The sequence below is a fragment of the Tiliqua scincoides genome, chromosome 1 (assembly GCF_035046505.1).
Source record: "Tiliqua scincoides isolate rTilSci1 chromosome 1, rTilSci1.hap2, whole genome shotgun sequence".
Lineage (NCBI taxonomy): Eukaryota > Metazoa > Chordata > Lepidosauria > Squamata > Scincidae > Tiliqua > Tiliqua scincoides.
Window position 1 is genome coordinate 265,001,097 of NC_089821.1, and position 20,791 is coordinate 265,021,887.

Here is a 20,791-nt window from a genome sequence, read left to right on the forward strand (position 1 = left end):
CAAGGAAACTTCTGAAAAAAAACACTGCAGTATAAAGGAGTAAACCAACTCTGGTTTACCAGAGTCCATAAACTGTCTCGTTCCTTGTGGCTATCAATGTATAAAATTTTGCAATATACTTTTACTGAGAAAATTCACTAAACTGAGGTGATTTTATTTTCCGTGTTATAGGGGAAAAAAGGAAATGCCTCACACATTTTGTAACAATAAAATAATTTTCACAAAAAGCTTTGGTAAAAACCTGATAAGCTATCACGAAGGGCAACACCCATTAAAACAATCCCTCATAACAAGAAAAATGGTGGCTCTTTCAAAGTGTTTAAAATACTTCAAGCTCCATATTATATCTTACTTCCTTTCACTGATTACTGTCTAGAACCACAACTGTGGTTTCAATCACATATAACTCAGGTTTTGTGGGCCTGTGTCTTTTTCAGTCTTACAGCAACTCCACAAAGTGAATTCATGCATCATGCTTTTAGTTACAGGTTACAGCAGGGGTTGGCCACTATTCAAGCAAAAGGACTGGACATCATCACATCATTGCCAAATTTCTCGGTTGCTGAGCTCCCGGAAGCTACTGCATGGAGTTCGGCTTGGAAGGCAACTCTCCTGCCCGATTTGCAGCATATCAGATGGGAATGACAGAACTGCCTGCTTAGGCTCACAGAGACCCTGTGCCACTGGACAGTGACTCCACTAGCCTGAGCAAGTGGCTCTGCCATTCCCTGTCTGGTGTGTAGCAAATTGGGCAGGAGGCTTTGCCTCCAAAACCAAGCTCTGCACAAGTTGGATAACCTTGGGTAGTGGGCCAAATCCAGCCCAAAGGCCATATGTCGCTGACCTCTGGGTCACAGCATAAAAACAACAACAACTACAAATTACAAAACAAAAAGATCTTAGTTGTGCTGCAAAAATCCACCAGTTAAGTGGTCAGGTATGTCTCCCACAGGAGGGAGTTCCAGAGCCTAGACACAACTGCAGAGAAGGCCCTATCGTGGGTCGCAACCTACCACACATCCAACAATGGTCAGACGCACAAGAGGCCTCCCTCGCTGACCTTAACAGACCGGCAAGTATATATAGGAGAAGCAGTCTTTCAAGTCTTGCACCCTTGCTTGCCGTTGACCCTTTCTGCTGTCATTTCACACCCTTTAGGGGGATGGAGAGTGCGTGCTTGGCTTCCTCCCAGGGTGGCCTGCCTATACCTCTCCACTGTGTGCCTCCAACCTAGTGCCCCACAGAATAGGCTGAAGAGGGGGTTTACTGCCTCCTCCAATCAAGGATGGATCCACTTACAGGGCTTTAAGCTGCCTTCGGGGCTCTGCAGGGATGCCCATCTCCCCACTTCTTTATTCTCAGCTTGGATCTCAAGTAACATGAGGGCCTGGGTGGATCTCACCCCCTACTGGCCCCACCCTTTCCCTAGCTCAGCATCCTTGCAGGCTGAGGTATTAAAGCCCCTGGCATTTCTTTCCTGGGATGCTGGCATCCACGAAGAAAATATCTCCCTTCTGCACTTTGAAGGCTGGTTCCTCTAGCCTGCTAAGCACACATGCTTCTCCTGTGAGTGGGGAGGGGTTTGGACAGTGTTCTCCACCTGAGTTCCAAAGCTCAGAGGCTCTCAGCCCTTTGCCTATTGTAGAAGTCATGGCTGCTGCTCCTGTTATACTTGGCCTGCTATTCACATCCCTGGCATCCTAAGAAGGCTAGTATATCTGGCCATGGACACACGTGTCCCAGACACAAACCATTTAAGACTTTTAAAGGTTAATGCTAGCACCCTGAATTGTAACTAGAAACATAGCAGTAATTAGGGTAATTGCTGCTGCAGCAGAGTAACGTTCCCGAAAACATGCCCCAATCAGCATTTGGGATGCTGTATTCTGGACCAGATGATGTTTCCAAGTGATCTTCAGGGATTGCACCACAACAAGCACTTTGCAATAATCCCAACCAGATATCATGCAGGCATATGTCACTTCAGTCACCATACACGTCCTGACTATAGGCTTCCCAAACACATCTGGGTGTGGGAAGCAGGATCCTGGACTAAATAGGCCCTTGGTCTACTCCAGCAGAGCTCTTCTTAAATTCCTCATAAAAGACAGACCTAGCCAACAAACCAGATGATGCTGGACTTATTAAATATCTGAAAAGCAGAAGGTGGATTTCAGTGCAGAAGGGCAAGAAACCACACACATACAAATGCACTCATCTTGAAACCAATCTCCCATTTTCCTTACCTGGCAAGGTCAAGACAGACGGAGAACGGTCATGTTCCTCAGTAATTCGAAGACTATTCCGGTGCCAGCGAATCTCAACAGGCTCAGGAGGCCCCACTGCATGACATGTGAGACTGAACGGCTTGTTTCGGGTCACGTTCAGCCCCTGAGGCTGCTTAATGAAATATGGCAGGCCTGTGTGCAATGGAGAGGAAAGAACAGTTTGGGAGACTTAAACCACAAAGAGCCATGCCGAAACTAGAGCAACAGTGCATATTTTACCTAGAGCAACTAAAGTAATACACACTGAGAGCAGTGACCCTGAATCAGTGAACTCCATATTTAAAAAAAACCCTGATTCTTTAAACAGCTTTTGTTGTCAGGGCCGGCCCATTCATGAGGACAACTGAAGCAGCCGCCTCATACTGCAGATTGCTGGGGGTGCCCATCTCGACCTCCTTGCCTACACTGCTACCCCTGCTCAGACTGGGAATAGAAGGGGGGACAGAGAGAAAGAGAACATGTTGAAGAGAGTGCTGAATTAGAGTATAGGAGAATGGAAGGAACAGAGGTCGACAAATCATCGGACAAAGGGGCCAGCATTTGGCATGCCCCCTCAGGCATTTCAATAAAACATTGACCCACCTGAAATTGGCTTGTGACCCACTTACTGGGTCCTGACCCACAATTTGAGAAACACTGGTCTAGGCAAATAGCCCAGGGATTCCCAAAACGTGTGTCATGCAGGGCTGGCCCATCCATAAAGCTAACCAATGCCATCATCTCAGGCAGCAGATTGGCGGAGGGCTCTCATCTGTGCTCACCTACTTGCTTCCACTGCTGCTCTTTCTTTTACTACCTGGACTGGAAAAAGAAGAGGTGACAGAGAGGAAGAGGAAATGTAGAGAAACCCTTGCTAATTGGGTAAGAGGCACTTTTTCAAGTGGGTGCTCCTTTTTTTAGCAGGGGGAGAGTAACTGACCCACCTCACCCCAGCACTGTCTGTTCTAGTGGCTGTCTGCTGGTATTCTTTTGCATCTTTTTAGATGGTGAGCCCTTTTGGGACAGGGAGCCATTTAGTTATATTTTTCTCTGTAAACCGCTTTGTGAACTTTTAGTTGAAAAGCGGTATATAAATACTGTTAATTAATTAAATTAATTAATTAGAGAGGAAGACAGTGCTGAGCTAGAACACTGGAGGAACAGACACATCACAAGGAAAGGGGAGCAGCATTTTGCATGCTCCCTCAGGCGTCTGGAGGCCCCAGGCTGGCCATGTATCATAACACAGTAGGTGGCAATGAGAGCGGCTGAAGGGAAACACTGTAACAGATGATATGTTGCTTTTCTATGAGTAGTTTCCCAAACTGAAGTCTTGTGTCCAATCCATTTTTTTTTTTTGCCAGTGATCCTGGAACAGGCACTTTCACATTGCTGTGCAAAATCCACCATGTCACATGCTATTCTCAACTATCACTTCAACTGCTGTTACTCATTCAAGTTGAAACTTACCTTCCAAGAGGACTAAAATAGGGTCCGACTCTATTTCATCACTGTTGACTTTCAGTTTGCAGCTGTAGGACCCATTATCAGAGCGCAGGACTTGCCTTATACTGCAGAAGGAAAGAAAGACATATAGGGCTTTCAGTGTCCCCTCTGTGATTTAGCAAGAAATTAGAAATTCAGTACCCACTAAAACAATATAGCAATATTTTAAGGCTAATCTAAATCAGTGTATAAGCAATGATGGAAACTGTATGCATACAAACAGAAAAAACATCACTGGGAATACTCTAGTCTAGCCTTTACCAGAGCTAGGGTTGGCACATGCTCCCCATGCCTCAGAACACCTCCAGACACGACCAGAAGCCATCAGCATGAACTGGAAGTACCTTCTGAGCAGTCCCAGTGGCCACACATGACCTGAGGAGGGTCAGGTACAGCCCCCAGCTAAGTAATTGAAGCGCTGCACTGGCTCCCCTCTGAATTTCACTATCTGTGGAATTCATTATCCATGAGGGGTTCTAGAACAGATCCCCCATAAATACTGAGGGCCCACTGTAATATCATATAATAATGGCAGGAAGATGGCAGTGGGATTTGCATGCAAGTGGGGAGAGGTAGGAGGAGGGCACCCAATCCTGTAGCCTCCCCCTTAATCCCTAAACCTCACATAATTGTACATCTGTACCAATGCTGAATGGAAGTTGTGTGAAATCATCTTTCAAAAGCAATAAATACATAGTTGTTGCCTGGGATTCAAGCCTCTTCAGCAAGGTAATGCTTCTGTTCTAGGGCAATATCAGGTGGTTTCTGATTAAGCTCCTGAATCTCATCTCAGGGGAGATCTGTAAGAGCCAAGTCACTTCCCATGTGATAGAAGGAAAAAAAGTAAATGCAAGTTACCCTTTGTTCCTCTTTTATTGTAAATTCTCTCTCTCTCTCTCTCTCTCTCTCTCTCTCTCTCTCTCTCTGCATGTGTGTTCCTAAGTAATCTGTAACCATAGGATTCTAACACCTGGCCTTCCATACATTCTTGACTTTTTGTAACTGTAATAAAACAATGTTATTAAATATTTACCTGAAAGCAGATATCATGGTGCTCACTTCATGGTCATCAAATTGATAAAACTGGCTGGCTATCCTGTCCATATCAAGGAGCTCCTTTCCATTTTTCCACAAAGAAAAAATTAAAGAGTCTTGATTGAGTAATGATTTGGGAACCTTGATAGAGCAATTAAATTTGACTTCTGTATGTTCAGTAATTACTATACGTCCCACTGTAGGATTAAATTTAATTGACCAAAGAGGGTGAGCTGCATAATCTTCAGTGTCGGTGGGCTTATCTGTCGATGCATAACTTGTGGAAGCAATGCTCCTCTTGACCCCAAAAGAACGGGGTAATCGATGTACACCCTTTGCTTCTTTTGAAAGTGAAAATGATTTTGTGGACAACAAGTCAGTTCTCTTTGCTTTTTGTTTTCCTTTAATAAGATCTGCAAATTAAAACACAGAGTTTTGTCACATTCTTTGTTTCAATAAATATAGTCTCCAAGATCTCTGCTTCTACACCAGAGAACCACTGTGGAGGCAACGTACATGTGTGATTGTCATACAAACACTTCTCTCCATAAAGTGGAGACGGATCGATGGGGGAGAGGCTTCAGCAGTCGTGGGATCCTGCTGGTTCAGACAGTACGCATAGGAGAAAGAAGGAAGTGGTAGGGACCAAATCATCCCTTACGCAATATACATATATATCGTTCATTCTTCTTCTGTTCATCATGGAAAGGGGCAAGTGGCTATATTGGGCACTGCCACTGTGCCCTATTCCAGAATTCCAACTGAGCTCTCCTCTGCTGTAGAGAGTTCACCAGACACAGTCCATGGACTAATCAAAAGTGTTAGAAACCTGCTTTTTAAAAAAATGAAAAGATTTTCTCAAACTATAAATAAAGCCCCCAATACCATAGTCTGTGCTTTTTCTATGCCTATGTAGAATCACACAATATTGTAAACTTAACAGTGATAAAGGTAAGAGCGAACTTGGAGAAAGTTTCCAATTAACTCACTGCATTAAATAATAGCTGACTGGGAATAGGGAAATGAAACCAGAGTCAGACAACTGACTACAGCCTGTAAGGCTTGATACAGTGTTGTTGTGCATTAAAATTTACATTGAAGTATATACTGCACTGTCATAGCATTCATAATAAAGGCAAACTACAGTATTAATTTTGCAATCTATAACAAGTGAGTGCACTCCCATCCTAACTCTGGAGCACCCCCATTTATTTGTATAGGTTTACTCTTATGCTGCAGTCAGATACAGAGAATTAACAGCACATTGTCTCCAACCGCCAGACTCCCCACTCCCTCTCCTCTTTTTGCCTAGGCTTGTGCTAAAAGCCAGACCAGGGAGCTACGCAGAACCTTATAAATCAGTGGTTCCCAAACTTTTTTGACTGGGGCTCCCTTGACCTACTGGGCCATTGGCTGCAATTCCCCATTAGGGTTACAACCCTATACGTCGTTCAGGGCTGTGGGTTTTCGTGAGGATTTCGCTGCTCCCCTGGCTGGTTTCTGTGGCTCCCCAGGGAGCCACAGCTGACAATTTGGGAACCACAGTTGTAAATGAAACAGTTAACTTATTAGCACTTGTCAACACTCAAGGTTCATCTGACAATGCAATTCTAGAACAACTATTGCCAGCTTCTGTGTCCTTCAGACAGCCTGGAACAAACTGGAGAAATCTTCTGATGTCCACACTGATGGTCACAGTCCATCATAAAACTTGTACAGGTTGAGTATCCCTTATTTGCACTGCCTGGGTTGGGAAGATATCTGGATTTTGAATTTGTCTGGATTTTTAAATAATTGCATAAATATAACATAAGAAAATAAGAACATTAAAAAGTCCTGCTGGATAATAAGAAATGTTTATTCTTGCTCTTTTTACTGTTACACATACCGGTGTCTGCTGGTCTCTGACACACACCACAGAGCTGAGAATAGAACTTACAACTTATACCTGCATTGTAAGTGGGAATGAGCACAAGCCCTTGCAGTGTTCACACTACAGAAAGTTTTAAAAAAAAGTACAGGACAAAAATGTCTGGATTTCAAAACAGTCTAGATTGCGGATTTCCGAATAAAGGGTAATCTACTTGTATTATCTAGCAGTTACAAATATAGGCTCTATGCTAGTGGTTCTCAAACTTTTAGCACTGAGACCCACGTTTTAGAATGAGAGTCTGTCAGGACCTACCAGAAATGATCTCATGACCAGAAGTGACATCATTAAGCAGCAAAATTTTTAACAATCTTAGGCCGCAATCCTACCCACATTTACCCAGCAGTAAGTCCCAAATGGAGGAATTTGCACAAGCGCTTGAGGAATCTCTTCCAGGCGCGGCCGACGCAAACGCATCCAACAGATGGGAACATTTTAAGAATACCGTTTACAACACTGCCTTGTCCATATTCGGCAAGAAGACCAACAAGGCGGCAGACTGGTTTGAAGCCCACTCTGAGGAGTTGACACCAGTCATTGAGGAAAAGAGGAGAGCTCAAGCAGCATACAAGGCCTGTCCCAGTCAGCGCAACCTGCAGGTCCTCCGAACTGCTCGTAGCAAAGTCCAACAGACTGCCAGGAGGTGTGCTAACGACTACTGGCTCCAGCTCTGTTCCGAGATACAGATAGCAGCTGACACGGGCAACATCAAGGGGATGTATGATGATGGTATCAAGCAGGCCCTAGGTCCAACACAGAGGAAAATTGTCCCTCTGAAGTCTGCCACAGGCGAGGTCATCCAGGATCGGGCGCAGCAGATGGAACGCTGGGTGCAGCACTACTCTGAGCTATATTCCAGAGAAAATGTAGTCACCGAAGAAGCACTGAACAACATTGAGTGCCTGCCTGTGCTGGAAGAGCTTGATAGTGAACCAACCCTAGAAGAACTTCACGTGGCCCTGGACACCCTTGCCTTTGGCAAGGCACCTGGAAAAGACAGCATCCCTGCTGAAGTCCTAAAATGCTGCAAAGAGATCATCGTCACTGAGCTGCATGAAATCCTCTGTCTCTGCTGGAGAGAAGGTGGAGTACCTCAAGACATGAGGGATGCAAACATCATCACGCTGTACAAGAACAAAGGTGACAGGGGTGACTGCAACAACTACCGCGGCATCTCTCTCCTTAGCGTTGTGGGAAAGCTGTTTGCCCGAGTTGTACTAAAGAGGCTCCAGGTACTTGCAGAGAGCGTCTACCCAGAATCGCAGTGTGGATTCCGAGCCAACAGGTCCACCACTGATATGGTATTCTCCCTTAGACAACTGCAGGAGAAATGCAGGGAACAACGACAGCCACTCTTTATAGCCTTCATAGATCTCACAAAGGCTTTCGACCTGGTCAGCAGAGACGGCCTCTTCAAGATTCTCCCCAAGATTGGATGTCCACCCAGGCTCCTCAGCATCATCAGATCTTTCCACAAGGACATGAAGGGCACTGTTGTCTTCGATGGCTCCACATCAGACTCTTTTGACATCCGAAGCGGAGTGAAGCAGGGCTGTGTTCTTGCACCAACCTTGTTTGGGATTTTCTTCGTTGTCCTGCTGAAGCAGTCCTTTGGAACTGCAACAGAAGGCATCTATCTCCGGACCAGATCAGACGGAAAGCTCTTCAACCTCTCCAGACTGAGAGCAAAATCCAAAGTCCAGCTGAAATGTCTGCGTGACTTCCTCTTTGCCGACGATGCAGCTGTCACTACCCACTCTGCCAAAGATCTCCAGCAGCTCATGGATCGTTTTAGCAAGGCCTGCCAAGATTTTGGACTGACAATCAGCCTGAAGAAAACACAGGTCATGGTTCAGGATGTGGACTCACCTCTCTGCATTACAATCTCTGAGCATGAACTGGAGGTTGTCCATGACTTTGTGTACCTTGGCTCAACGATCTCCGACACTCTTTCTCTCGATACCGAGCTAAACAAGCGCATCGGTAAAGCAGCTACCACGTTTTCCAGACTCACAAAGAGAGTCTGGTCCAACAAGAAGCTGACAGAACATACCAAGATCCAGGTCTACAGAGCTTGCGTCCTGAGTACACTTCTGTACTGCAGCGAGTCATGGACTCTTCACTCACAACAGGAGAGGAAACTGAATGCTTTCCACATGCGCTGCCTCCGACGCATCCTCGGCATCACCTGGCAGGACAAAGTTCCAAACAACACAGTCCTGGAACGTGCTGGAATCCCTAGCATGTATTCACTGCTGAAACAGAGACGCCTGCGTTGGCTTGGTCATGTCGTGAGAATGGATGATGGCCGGATCCCAAAGGATCTCCTCTATGGAGAACTCGTGCAAGGAAAGCGCCCTACAGGTAGACCACAGCTGCGATACAAGGACATCTGCAAGAGGGATCTGAAGGCCTTAGGGATGGACCTCAACAAGTGGGAAACCCTGGCCTCTGAGCGGCCCGCTTGGAGGCAGGCTGTGCAGCATGGCCTTTCCCAGTTTGAAGAGACACTTTGCCAACAGTCTGAGGCTAAGAGGCAAAGAAGGAAGGCCCATAGCCAGGGAGACAGACCAAGGACAGACTGCACTTGCTCCCGGTGTGGAAGGGATTGTCACTCCTGGATTGGCCTTTTCAGCCACACTAGACGCTGTGCCAGAACCACCTTTCAGAGCGCGATACCATAGTATTTCGAGACTGAAGGTTGCCAATACAAAGTCCCATTTACTATTGTTAAAAGCGCATACATAATAGCTTTTATATATGTATATATATATATAAAATATATATATTTTATATATATACATATTTATATATGTATTAATATGTATTAATATATATACATAATGTATATATACACATAATGTATATATGTATTTATGTATTGATATATACATATATATATATATATATTATATACTGTTAAAAGTACAGATCTGTAACATTTCCCCAAATGCAGTCACCATGGTAGCATCAAGTCAAATAGATTAAAAATAAAATTTGAAATGAATGTGGACCCACCTGAAATTGGCTCATGACCCACCTAGTGGGTCCGGACCCACAGTTTGAGAAACACTGCTCTACGCAAACATAGTGCTTAACTGTGGTCTGTTTTTACTTATAGGTTCAGAACGGCCGCAGATGCAGTGAATGGCCACAAATAGCTTCAAAATGGCTGCTACAGATACAGAATGGCCACTGTGAATATATTCAGGATGGCTACAGAGAGCTGAGAACAGGCAGTGGATTGCATGACATAACACTCTTGTTTCTGTGGATAAGCAAATTCATGGGAACAGAGTGCACGGATAGCGAAAAATTGACTGTACATGACTTATCGATAGTTTGGAATACACATAAGATGCCAATTCAGTAAAATGAATATGAGACATATAGAGATTCATTGTTCTTCTGTTATAAGAAAAAACTACAAACATTTTTTAAATCATACCTTGGTTAAAAAGTGGCAAGTCACTGGGGCCAAGACAAAAAATGGTGTAGTGGATCTCGCTAGTTGGCTGCCAGTTACCCCTCTAGAAGAACTGAGTCATGGATTGCAGTGTCTGCGTGTGAGTGTGTTTGTGGCAGTGAGTAACACATCAGCAAGTACTACTGTATATTCAGCAAAACCAAAATGCCACATACTAAAATACGCTTAATAATTAACTAGAAATTTGTTTGAACCTGCCATTTCTGAACAAAGCCAATTTCCTAATGTCACTCAGGACTGCTTGAGGATTTGTAGCCTACACTTTCTAGGTTTAAACTACAAAATACATCCATCAAGGGTGAATAGCTTCCTTTTCAATATACACAGAAGCAGGTAATACTTTTTGTTTCCAGCAAGACATAATGTCATTAAGTTAAGGAGACCCTGTGAAAATCTCCAGAACTGCTTTCAGTAGCAACCAGGAACTGATGCTGATTCTTGAAGAGGCCATGATCCCAGACTGAAGATGCATAGGCCCTATTTCTCGTCTAGCCAAATTAAAAGGATAGATATATAGATCACTGGATAGATATAACTCAAATTCATGATTAAGAATACTGGAAGATAGTAAATGAAAAGATGAAGAAACAGAATATATGTTTTAAAGAACATGCATGGCAGAATTACAACATGATCCTAGGCATGTCTACTCAGAGTAAGTTCTATTAAATTCAATGGGAATACTCCCATATAAGTGATTGTATGATTGGAGCCTTAATTTACAATTAATTGTTACATTGAGCTTAAGAGTAGAAAGAGGGATAGCTCCCTAAGCAATATCATTTGCAAAACAAAAAGAAAAGCTCTCTTCAAGGAACGATTACATATATTATTATAGAATGCACTGTAAAAAAAATGTAGTAAAATGATTTTGAAAATCAACATTCTTACACCACAATAGGATAGAATTGCAGCCTAAGAGTCATTAATACAAATTAAATAAAATAGATTAATTTTTTAAAGTACATATATGCACTACTTAAAATACCTAACATAGGAAACAGATACTATATAATGATTTGCAAAGTACTCATCTCTGCATTTACTCAGGAAAAGTACTTTTTTCTAGCAGAACTGTAGGCAGACAGGACACTGACCTCTAGCTTGCTCTCCTTGCATAAAGTAAACAAAAATGCCTGCTTGATATGAACTACAATAGCTTTTGCAATTCTCCTAAACTAAATAAAGATTCCAAGCAATAATGGAGTGTACTGTACTGTTTAACAACAGAGCAAGCCAAAATAAGTTGAGTATCTTGCTTCAAAGTCATTTATAAGTCAGTTCAAATAAATGAGATAGACATGCTAAAAATATGTAGACATGTAGGGTACTTTGAGTTCCACAATTCTGAAATTGCAACATAAGAATCCAGAATCTGGTACTGTACTAGGTGCAGAATTCATATTCTGAGAATTTCAGTTTTCATTAAAAGAAAAATCATGTTTCTAGTCCTTAGGGTTCTGATGATGGGCTTGAAAATGTTGATGTAACTGAAATCTTACATGTAAGAATGAGTCACATTCAGACATTTTCAGACATTAACTGAAGGCATAAGGTGGGGAGAGTTGGGATCACACCCACTGTTTCTACTCATTGAAGCCATTTCCATCAGTGAAACAAGAATAGGCAAAATAGTAAAATGGCAGGATTATACATAATTAGAGAAGATACGCAAATCTGTTTAGGATCTCAAATCCTTTCAGTCCAGTAAATGCAGTCTGATTAGCTCATGCTCTACAGACAAAGTTAAATAGGAAAGCTTCAATGGGGTGACAGCTCCTTGGCAGAGCAGATGCTTTGTTTGTAAAAGGTGCCTGCTTTAATTCCTGGTGTTTCCAGGTAGGACTGAGAAAGGCTCCTATCAGAAACCCTGAAGAGCTGCTGCTAGCCAGCCCAGACAGTACTAAGCTAGATAGACTAGTGATCTGACTCAGTATAAGGCAGCTTCTTCCTACTGAAGAATGGGTGTAATGCTCCCATTTAAAACAATAGGTGGAAATCTATTTAAATTTGACTTGATAATGTCCTCAGATGATTAGGTTAGTAGATAGTGACCTCTCTGAACTTTAGTTAAGGTGAGATAAGGTGTTCTCCTCAACTGTCCCTCCCTCCCTTTCTTTCATCCAACAGGATCAGAAGCTTCTTTCAAATGTGTTTGCTAAAGGCTGCTTGTCTAGCATAGTGGCAGTCTGTTTTCTAACTCAAGAGAGATTTCCCAGTTTCTCAAAGACTGAGACATGACCACAAAATAATTGCAAATTTTGAATAAAGCTTTAAAAGTACACAATCATCATCAGAAGCATACAAACTCCCTACAAGCTCTGGCCCTATGCAAACCCTTTGGATTTAAGATTTTCATACAACTTTGCAGGATTACTGTACACATTTGAGCACATGTCCCTTAATGCCCTATATAGGATTATACATTAATAACCTTTATCCCACTGTACTCAACACAAATGTTCAGGTTAATTAGTGGCTGCATAATTGTAAAGATTTCTAGGACACCATCCCCAGATATGAAGTGATTGTGAGAAGCTCCAGAAGGATCTCTCCAGACTGGCAGAATGGGCAGCAAAATGGCAGGTGCGCTTCAATGTCAGTAAGTGTAAGGTTATGCACATTGGGGCAAAAAATCAAAACTTTACATATAGGCTGATGGGTTCTGAGCTGTGTGTAACAGATCAGGAGAGAGATCTTGGGGTGGTGGTGGACAGGTCGATGAAAGTGTTGACCCAATGTGCGGTGGCAGTGAAGAAGGCCAATTCTATGCTTGGGATCATTAGGAAGGGTATTGAGAACAAAACGGCTAATATTATAATGCTGTTGTACAAATCTATGGTAAGGCCACACCTGGAGTATTGTGTCCAGTTCTGGTCGCCACATCTCAAAAAAGACATAGTGGAAATGGAAAAAGTGCAAAAGAGAGTGACTAAGATGATTACTGGGCTGGGGCACCTTCCTTATGAGGAAAGGCTATGGTGTTTGGGCTTCTTCAGCCTAGAAAAGAGGTGCCTGAGGGGGGACATGATTGAGACATACAAAATTATGCAGGGGATGGACAGAGTGGATAGGGAGATGCTCTTTACACTCTCACATAACACCAGAACCAGGGGACATCCACTAAAATTGAGTGTTGGGAGAGTTAGAACAGACAAAAGAAAATATTTCTTTACTCGGCGTGTGGTTGGTCTGTGGAACTCCTTGCCACAGGATGTGGTAACGGCATCTGGCCTGGACGCCTTTAAAAGGGGATTGGACAAGTTTCTGGAGGAAAAATCCATTATGGGTTACAAGCCATGATGCGTATGCGCAACCTCCTGATTTTAGAAATGGGCTATGTCAGAATGCCAGATGCAAGAGAGGGCACCAGAATGAGGTCTCTTGTTATCTGGTGTGCTCCCTGGGGCATTTGGTGGGCCGCTATGAGATACAGGAAGCTGGACTAGATGGGCCTATGGCCTGATCCAGTGGGGCTGTTCTTAGGTTCTTATTTCACAACCTCCTAGCAGACAGTTACCCAATATACAATACAACTATTGTACACAGAGGTCCCTCCTATATAGGGGTCCCTATAAGCTCTCCTCTGTGTCTCCTTTTAGAGGGGGAAGTTCAGTAGGTGCAATAAAGAAGTTCTACTACATTAGCTTTTTCCTCCAGTGTTAAGTTCACCCTCACTGAGAGCCCCATCCTATGCCTGTCTACTCAGAAGTAAGTCCCATTATAGTCAATGGGGCTTACTCCCAGGTAAGTGTGGATAGGATTGCAGCCTCATGGCCCAATGCTATCCAGCTTTTCAGTGTCAAGGGAGCCATGCCAACAGGGCATGTGCTTCATCCTGCAGTGGGGACGGGACGGGACATAGAGGCCTCCTTAAGGTAAGGGAACATTTGTTCCTTGATCTCAGGGCTGTATTGTGTCTGCATCAGCTTTGGAAAGTTGGATAGGACTGAGCCCTCAATCATTTAATCCTGAGAATTTCAAATTATACTTTTCCCAGTCCATTTCATTCCCAGATTTAAGCACTGTTCTGTAGCAATTTTTGGAGCTCCTGTCATAGTGGTAGTACAATCTTTTCAAGGTGACAGAGTGTTATTTTCTCACCTGGTTCAGAGATGTGACTTATGATGCACTTGGTCTTGATGTGCAAAATAGCCCCTCTACACGCCCTGATTACTCCTTCACTGCTGCCTTTTCTAAAATGCTTTCCCTTTGCTATGGAACTCCTGGAGTTTGTAGGGGATCCCAGACTGCTTCAAGGCAAAATGAAATGAATTTGGAAGGGGCTGCACAGATAGAGGGAAAAGTAGTAATCCTGTAAATGGTGCCTAAACAATAAAGCACATGTAGCCTTGCTCCTGCACTGGGGTGCACATGCTGCTTTGGTAGAAGAAAAACATAAAAAAAAAAAGTGAAATTGGTAAGGTTCTCCTAACTTTACATCTGCAGGGAATTCCACTCCAACTACAGGAGACAAAACTAAACTGAAGTTCATCAAACATCATGTTTGCCTTTTCCCTGGACACTGCAACAGCAAAAACTCTAAACCAGGGAAGAATCACTTTGCCACTCCTTGGAACAGCCATGGGCTACCATTGCAAAAATTACACAGAAAGGTGTGAGTGGCTGAAGTTCCCTTAACAGTAAGCAACAGTCAATGGAGGAGCACTGGAGTGGAGGAGTGCACCAAGTCTCCTCAGTAGAGCTATCCCTTTTGAAGAAGGGGGGTCATGGCATGGTGACTACCTATTGCACAATGTGCACAAAATCAGGGCAGGTCTTGTGAGGTGTCGCTCCAAACAAAAGCTTTTTTTGTTGTTATGATCAGAACTCTCAGGGCATGTGCCCATATTATGCTCCTGCGACATTCACACCAAGGAGTAAATTAAGTCTAGAGAGCTCCCACCAGCCCCTAAATTCTGCTATGCACAGTTCATTTTCTGCCAGTGTCATCATTCTACAACAAATTACCTCTAGCCACCATATTAGATGCATTTCACAGGTGGCAAAGGTTCATTTTCTATCAAATATACACACACCAGGGACCAGCACTTAGTCTCAGTTCCCTGGCAAGCTACCCAACAGGTGTTCTTAAACAGATGTTTGCTCTGTGCACGTACCTGCACACGTATATGCTTAGAATGCACTGTTTGTGCAAGTCTGCTTGTTTAGCAGATTGGTATCCCTCAGGACTCCAAGGAACTCATGATGGCATTGAAACAGTTTTATCCTCCAGAAACTGAGTAAAGTAGGCTGAGACAGTGGTTTGTGAGTGAGCACATAATGACATAAACTCACTCTTCAACAGAACAGTTAGAGCAATGTGCATCTCCCCATCTAACCCTTACAACAGCCCTGTGAGGTTCATAAGGCTGAGGGATAGCCATTGACACAAGAGCACCCAGGAAGTTCAGTGGCTCTGGGGGGATGGAACATGAGAATTCCTCCAGTTTTGCTCTGACTCTCACCACTACACCATAGTGGTTCTTGTGGCTGAAGAGGGATTTAAAACTTGGTTCCCCACACCCAAAGCCAACACTGTAGCCCACAGAATGCACACACAGGTTACAAGCATATGGTGAGATGAGGCCCCTGCAGGCAGATTTCCACTGCAAGGTATCTCTTGCCACAGCAACCAATCTGTGCGCCTGCTAGGCTCCATCCTGCCTGGTCTGAGCAAACACTCAGAGGCTGAGATGGCAGCACCAAAAGAAGTTAGTGGGAAGGAACAGAGGCGCCAGGCAGCCCTGCTCATCCCAGCATGTCCCACTCAGCCCTTGGCATTTTTCTGCAGGAGCAGCTGGCTGGCGGGTCTGTGCAGTGAATTTGCAACAACTTTTGGAAAGTCCTTTGATGTCATTCTTTTTCTTAGGATGTCTCCATAGGATGTCAACCCTGGAACTGTGGCTGGGAAAACAGGGTTGAACTGATACAAAAAGAAGCCATGTGGTTTCTAAAATTTGTCTGAGGCTCCTGCGCTCTACTCCAGAAGCCCCTATTTCCAGCACCAAGAGTGTGCGTGTGTGGAGAGAGAAAGGTACTCTGCACTTGCTCAGAGGCACACTACAACTCGAAGCCAGGGCAAAGCTTAAAGCAGGGCACAATCCTCTTGTCCCACATTTTTTGCTAACTCCTTTGTAAAAGAGCCGGGTGGGGGGGAGTGGAGGACGACAAACCGCCCTCCCTGTCCCCACTGAGTCACAGCGCTTTTGGGAAGAGAAGCCCCCTGCCATCCTCCCCACCGCCGAGAGGAAGAGGAGCTGGGAGACCCCCCCCCTTAAGCCCCAGGCACCAGTGCCTGTGCAGGGAAGGATCATGTACTTGTGCTCCGGACCTGGCTCTGTGAACACAAAGCGGGGGGGGGGGGAGAGAGACACCGAGGCGCCTTACCTTTGCAGGAGGCGCCCGCCACAAGCAGCAGAAGCAGCGCAAGCCCCGGACACATTCCCATGGTCCGGCAAGAGTCCGATGCGGGCCCCCGCGATCGCAGGCAGGCAGGCAGGCAGTCCCTGGGCTGGGGCGCTCCACCGCCTGCCACGCAACTTTGCTGCGGCCAGCTCACTGGACCAAAACAAAAGTTCTCGGGCAACTTTTGGAAGAGGCGGACCGAGGGGGGTGGGCTGGAGGGAGGAGGCTCCTCCTTCTCCCGCTCCGGGGCTGGAGGGGGGGCCGGGCTCCCTCTTGGAAACAGGGGAGGGGGCGGCAGCAGCAGCACTCCAGGGGCCCTAATCCCTGGAAAGGGGGCGCCTTCCAGTCGTGCTGCCACCAACGAAGGAGAGTCTTCTTGGGGCACCTTAAGGACTAGTACATTGTCTCACCCTCCCAGTCAGAATCACCCCCCCTCCCGCCAAAAGCAAACAGTGAAATGCGAGGACCTCCGCCCTGCAGGATACAAAGTCCACAAGTTCAGAACCTCCCCTGCTTAAGAAGGGGTTACGTTCCAGGTGGCCTTTGGTTCTTAAGTCCAACATCACTGCTCTTGGTTGCAAACATGTTGTGAAGTATGGGGAAAAAACACAATTCATGTATATATAACGTAATATATAAAAAGTATTTATTATAATACATCTACAGTACAGAAACTTAATACCTACAGTACAGAAACTCAGTAACTTTTCTTTTTTGTCCAGACTTTTTGTGAGGGTTGGTAGGACATAGGTTTTACCTGCTGCAGTGTACCTTCTATTTATTGTTTAATTTTATCTGGGATAGATATTTTTAACCTGGACTTTTCATGGTGGATGAAAAGTTTGCGCTGCTGCCTTTCCTGATGGATTTTTGGGAAAGTTTTAGGTGGGCGAGGGGAGGGTGCTCTGTTCTCTAATTTAGTTGATTGTGCTGCTAATTTTTATATTTTCATAATTTTTGTAGTAGTGTTATTTTTCTGTGTATATTGTTGTATATGTTTTAATGTCATAAGCTGCTATGGATGCCCCACTGTGAAGGAGAAAGGCGGGATAAACATTAACTAAATTAATTTGTACTTTTTAATACTTGTTGTGCCTTGAGAGTTATATAAGTTTTGTGACAATGTCATGGATAGGTACAGCCCTTTTGATTCAAATACAAGAAGACATCTTTCCTTTTTCCCCCCTTCAAAAATGGGCATTTGGATTCCTAAGCATTTCAAGATGCTCTTCATTAGAAGAGACCAAAGTTATCCTCTTAATTTTCAGTTATCCTCTCAGTTTTGGAAGCTGAGGATCACATTTGTGAAGTCTATTTGAGAAATTTAAGTGATAAGCAGGCAATCTCTCATCTGCATGCTGGTTGAAAGTGCTATATAAGAAACACCCTTGCAACATGAATGTATGCATACTTTCCTGAAAGTTAAATTATGCTGAAGGTCGAACTACCTATGCACATAAGGCATTATTGTGTTTCTGTCTATTTTTTTCCTAAGAGGGGACTTCTAAAAAATTAGAGGACTAGTTAAAAGGAAGCTGAAAGGGAAAGTTAAGAGGGTCAATGTCTCCTTACTGCATGAGGGTTATTTAAAGCCACAATAACAGGAGTACAACTAAAATGGATACCACTTAGGGCACCAGGTCTATTCAGAAGTAAATCCTATTTGGTTCAATGGGATTTACTCTCAGGAAAGTGTGGTTAGGATTGCAGCCTAAGTATGGAAGGCACAACCAGGTTCAGGAGGAGGCCAGTATGGCTCACAAGTGGCATAAAGGAAGCTATAAACTAAGGAACACAAACTCTTGCAGAAAAATGTAAATTGACAATAAGATATGAAAAAAGATATGAGGCACGCCCAGCAAGGCTGACAATAAAAACTGGTTTAAATACATCAAAAGCATGAAACCTGCCAAGGAAGCAGTTAGACCATTGGCTAATGAGGAAGTAAAAGGAAAGTTCTGTCACACAGTTTTCACACACCTGGAAGCATGGCTAGAGGGACATTCTTTTCCCTCTCACACAACACCAGAACCAGGGGACATGCACTAATATTGAGTGTTGGAAAAATTAGGACAGACAAAAGAAATTATTTCTTTACCCAGCATGTAATTAGTCTGTCAAACACCATGCCACAGGATGTGATGATTGCATCTGACCTAGATGCCTTTAAAAGGGGATTGAACAGAGGAAAAGTCCATCACAGGTTACTAGCCATGATGGGTATGCCTCCTGATCTTAGAAGTAGGCTACCTCAGAATGCCAGATGCAAGGGAGGACACCAGGATGCAGATCTCTTGTTGTCTTGTGTGCTCCCTGAGGCATCTGGTGGGCTGCTGTGATATACAGGAAGCTAGATGAGATGGGCCCTTGGCCTGATCCAGTGGGGCTCTTCTTATGTTCTTATGGGACTTCTGGTTTAATTTAAAGGGACTGTGAAGGAGCTTCTGGGTTTGTCAAAACTGCACAACAGAGCATGGTAAGGAAGTGGGTGATCTGCTTCCTGCTTGAGTGAGTGGGAATTGGATAGATAGATGTGGCTCAGGTCTGCAGCAGTCTGAAGCAAGGTGGCAGTCAGGGTGAAGGGCACCCTGAATCCACTGTCCTCTTGCCCCCCCCATCTGCCACTGACACAAGCTACATCAGGTCACTTCATGGCTGAGGCAGGCCACAGGTGGCTACTGTGGGAAATGGGATGCTGGACTAGATGGAACTTTGGCCTGATCTAGCAGGGCTTTACTTATGTTGTACTGTTCCTCCAAAATCTAACTTTATTTAAAACAAAAAAGCCAAAAGCAAAACTTCACTTTCTAATATAGACTCTTATAAGAAATAAAAGTGTTTTTCAAACACTTTTTTTAAAAAGTGTGAATAATGTAAAACTGGATCGGTTTTAAAAATGTCCATGATACTCAGAAAGACCAGCACTACATATAATCAAGTATATAGTATTTTCCAGATACGAAATTTATTCTTAACAAATAAGGTAGAGGCGGGGGAGGCGGGAAACCTAGCAAATTGTTCCCAGATGCCTTTAACGCCAAAAAATGCTTATTCGGTATAGAATCCAAGCTGCACAATTGGTAGATATTGAGTTTCTCCTGTTCCCTTTTAGCCCCTGTGAACTTTGAACATCTTGAAGCAATCAGCTGCTAAGAAAAGGTGCGTGCTTCCAGCAACTGCCAGGCAAACTAAACATGATGGTGGCAGATCCATGTGTCAGAAATGGGGTGCTACCAATTTCCTATAAAGGGAGGAGTGGGGAGGGAGCAATCTAAAGCACAGAAAGCTGTGATCAGACTTGCTTAACCTTCCCCTGCCTAAGCTGTTACTATGAAGGTACTTCTCTAGAGCCATTTTTTCTCCCTAGTTGAATTGACTCTGTCATACAAAAACAAGTTGGGGAAAAGTAGTTTCAGGTTGCTGCTTTATAAGAAATTGGAGGTGATCTGATTCTGACACATGGGTCATGCTGTTGTAACATATTTTTAGTCTTCAGAAGAGAACAAAAGTGCAGAAAAGCTGTTCTAGGAAAACTGGAAAATGTCTCTTTCCAAACTGTTTTGGTCTGTTTTGCCAAACCCCTACAGGATGTCGCTTCTGCAGTTCCATAGGTGCAGGGTCAAGGAAAGAGAAGCTTGAAGCCAGGTTGCTTATTCCTTTTAATGAAGTGGTTCCTTTTTTCTTCTTTGGCTGTTTAGTTTTTGCTTTAGTCTAGGGCTTTCAAACTGTCTCTAATTACAAAGATCTGTTAAAACTATGCAGCTTCAGGAGACCTTTCCACACTGACTTGTCTGCAGAGGAACTCCTGCATGCAGAATTTAATATATGAGCTTTAATACAAATAAGAACTAATACAGGGGCTCAGCCCCAGAACCTGTTCAACTCTGGCTACAAGAAGAAAACAAGAGCAAGTGTAGAGGTTGTTTCTCTCTACTACTAACTACAGAGTTGGCATCAGGGATTAGGGGGAAGGGCTCCGAGAACAGAGGCTGCCTTTTCCACAGTCCTGAGCCCTAGAATCTTCTTTCTGGAATTTAAGCACTGTCTGCACATCTGTCATAGAACCCATGAGTGTCGCAGAAGATTGTGGGAAATACTATATTCAGATCAGCCTACAGGTTATGCATTGAAAAAGTAGTCACATGTAGCCAAACACTG

At 44.0% G+C, this 20,791-nt stretch overlaps 1 protein-coding gene across 2 annotated transcripts in view; it reads right to left on the reverse strand.

The window, feature by feature from the left end:
- The window catches only part of MERTK (MER proto-oncogene, tyrosine kinase), an 80,294-nt gene that overhangs the window by 52,703 nt on the left and 6,800 nt on the right, over nucleotides 1-20,791 (reverse strand). The window contains exons 1-4 of one of the 2 annotated variants that reach the window (XM_066611852.1): nucleotides 16,616-16,780; nucleotides 4,807-5,221; nucleotides 3,738-3,838; nucleotides 2,247-2,420 (exon numbers count right to left, since the gene is read on the reverse strand). In XM_066611852.1, the coding sequence (XP_066467949.1) occupies nucleotides 2,247-2,420; nucleotides 3,738-3,838; nucleotides 4,807-5,221; nucleotides 16,616-16,676 (751 nt within the window). In that variant the 5' untranslated portion in view covers nucleotides 16,677-16,780. Of the gene's footprint in view, nucleotides 1-2,246; nucleotides 2,421-3,737; nucleotides 3,839-4,806; nucleotides 5,222-16,615; nucleotides 16,781-20,791 lie in introns of those variants that run through there. The other variant, XM_066611853.1, reaches the window with a different exon arrangement.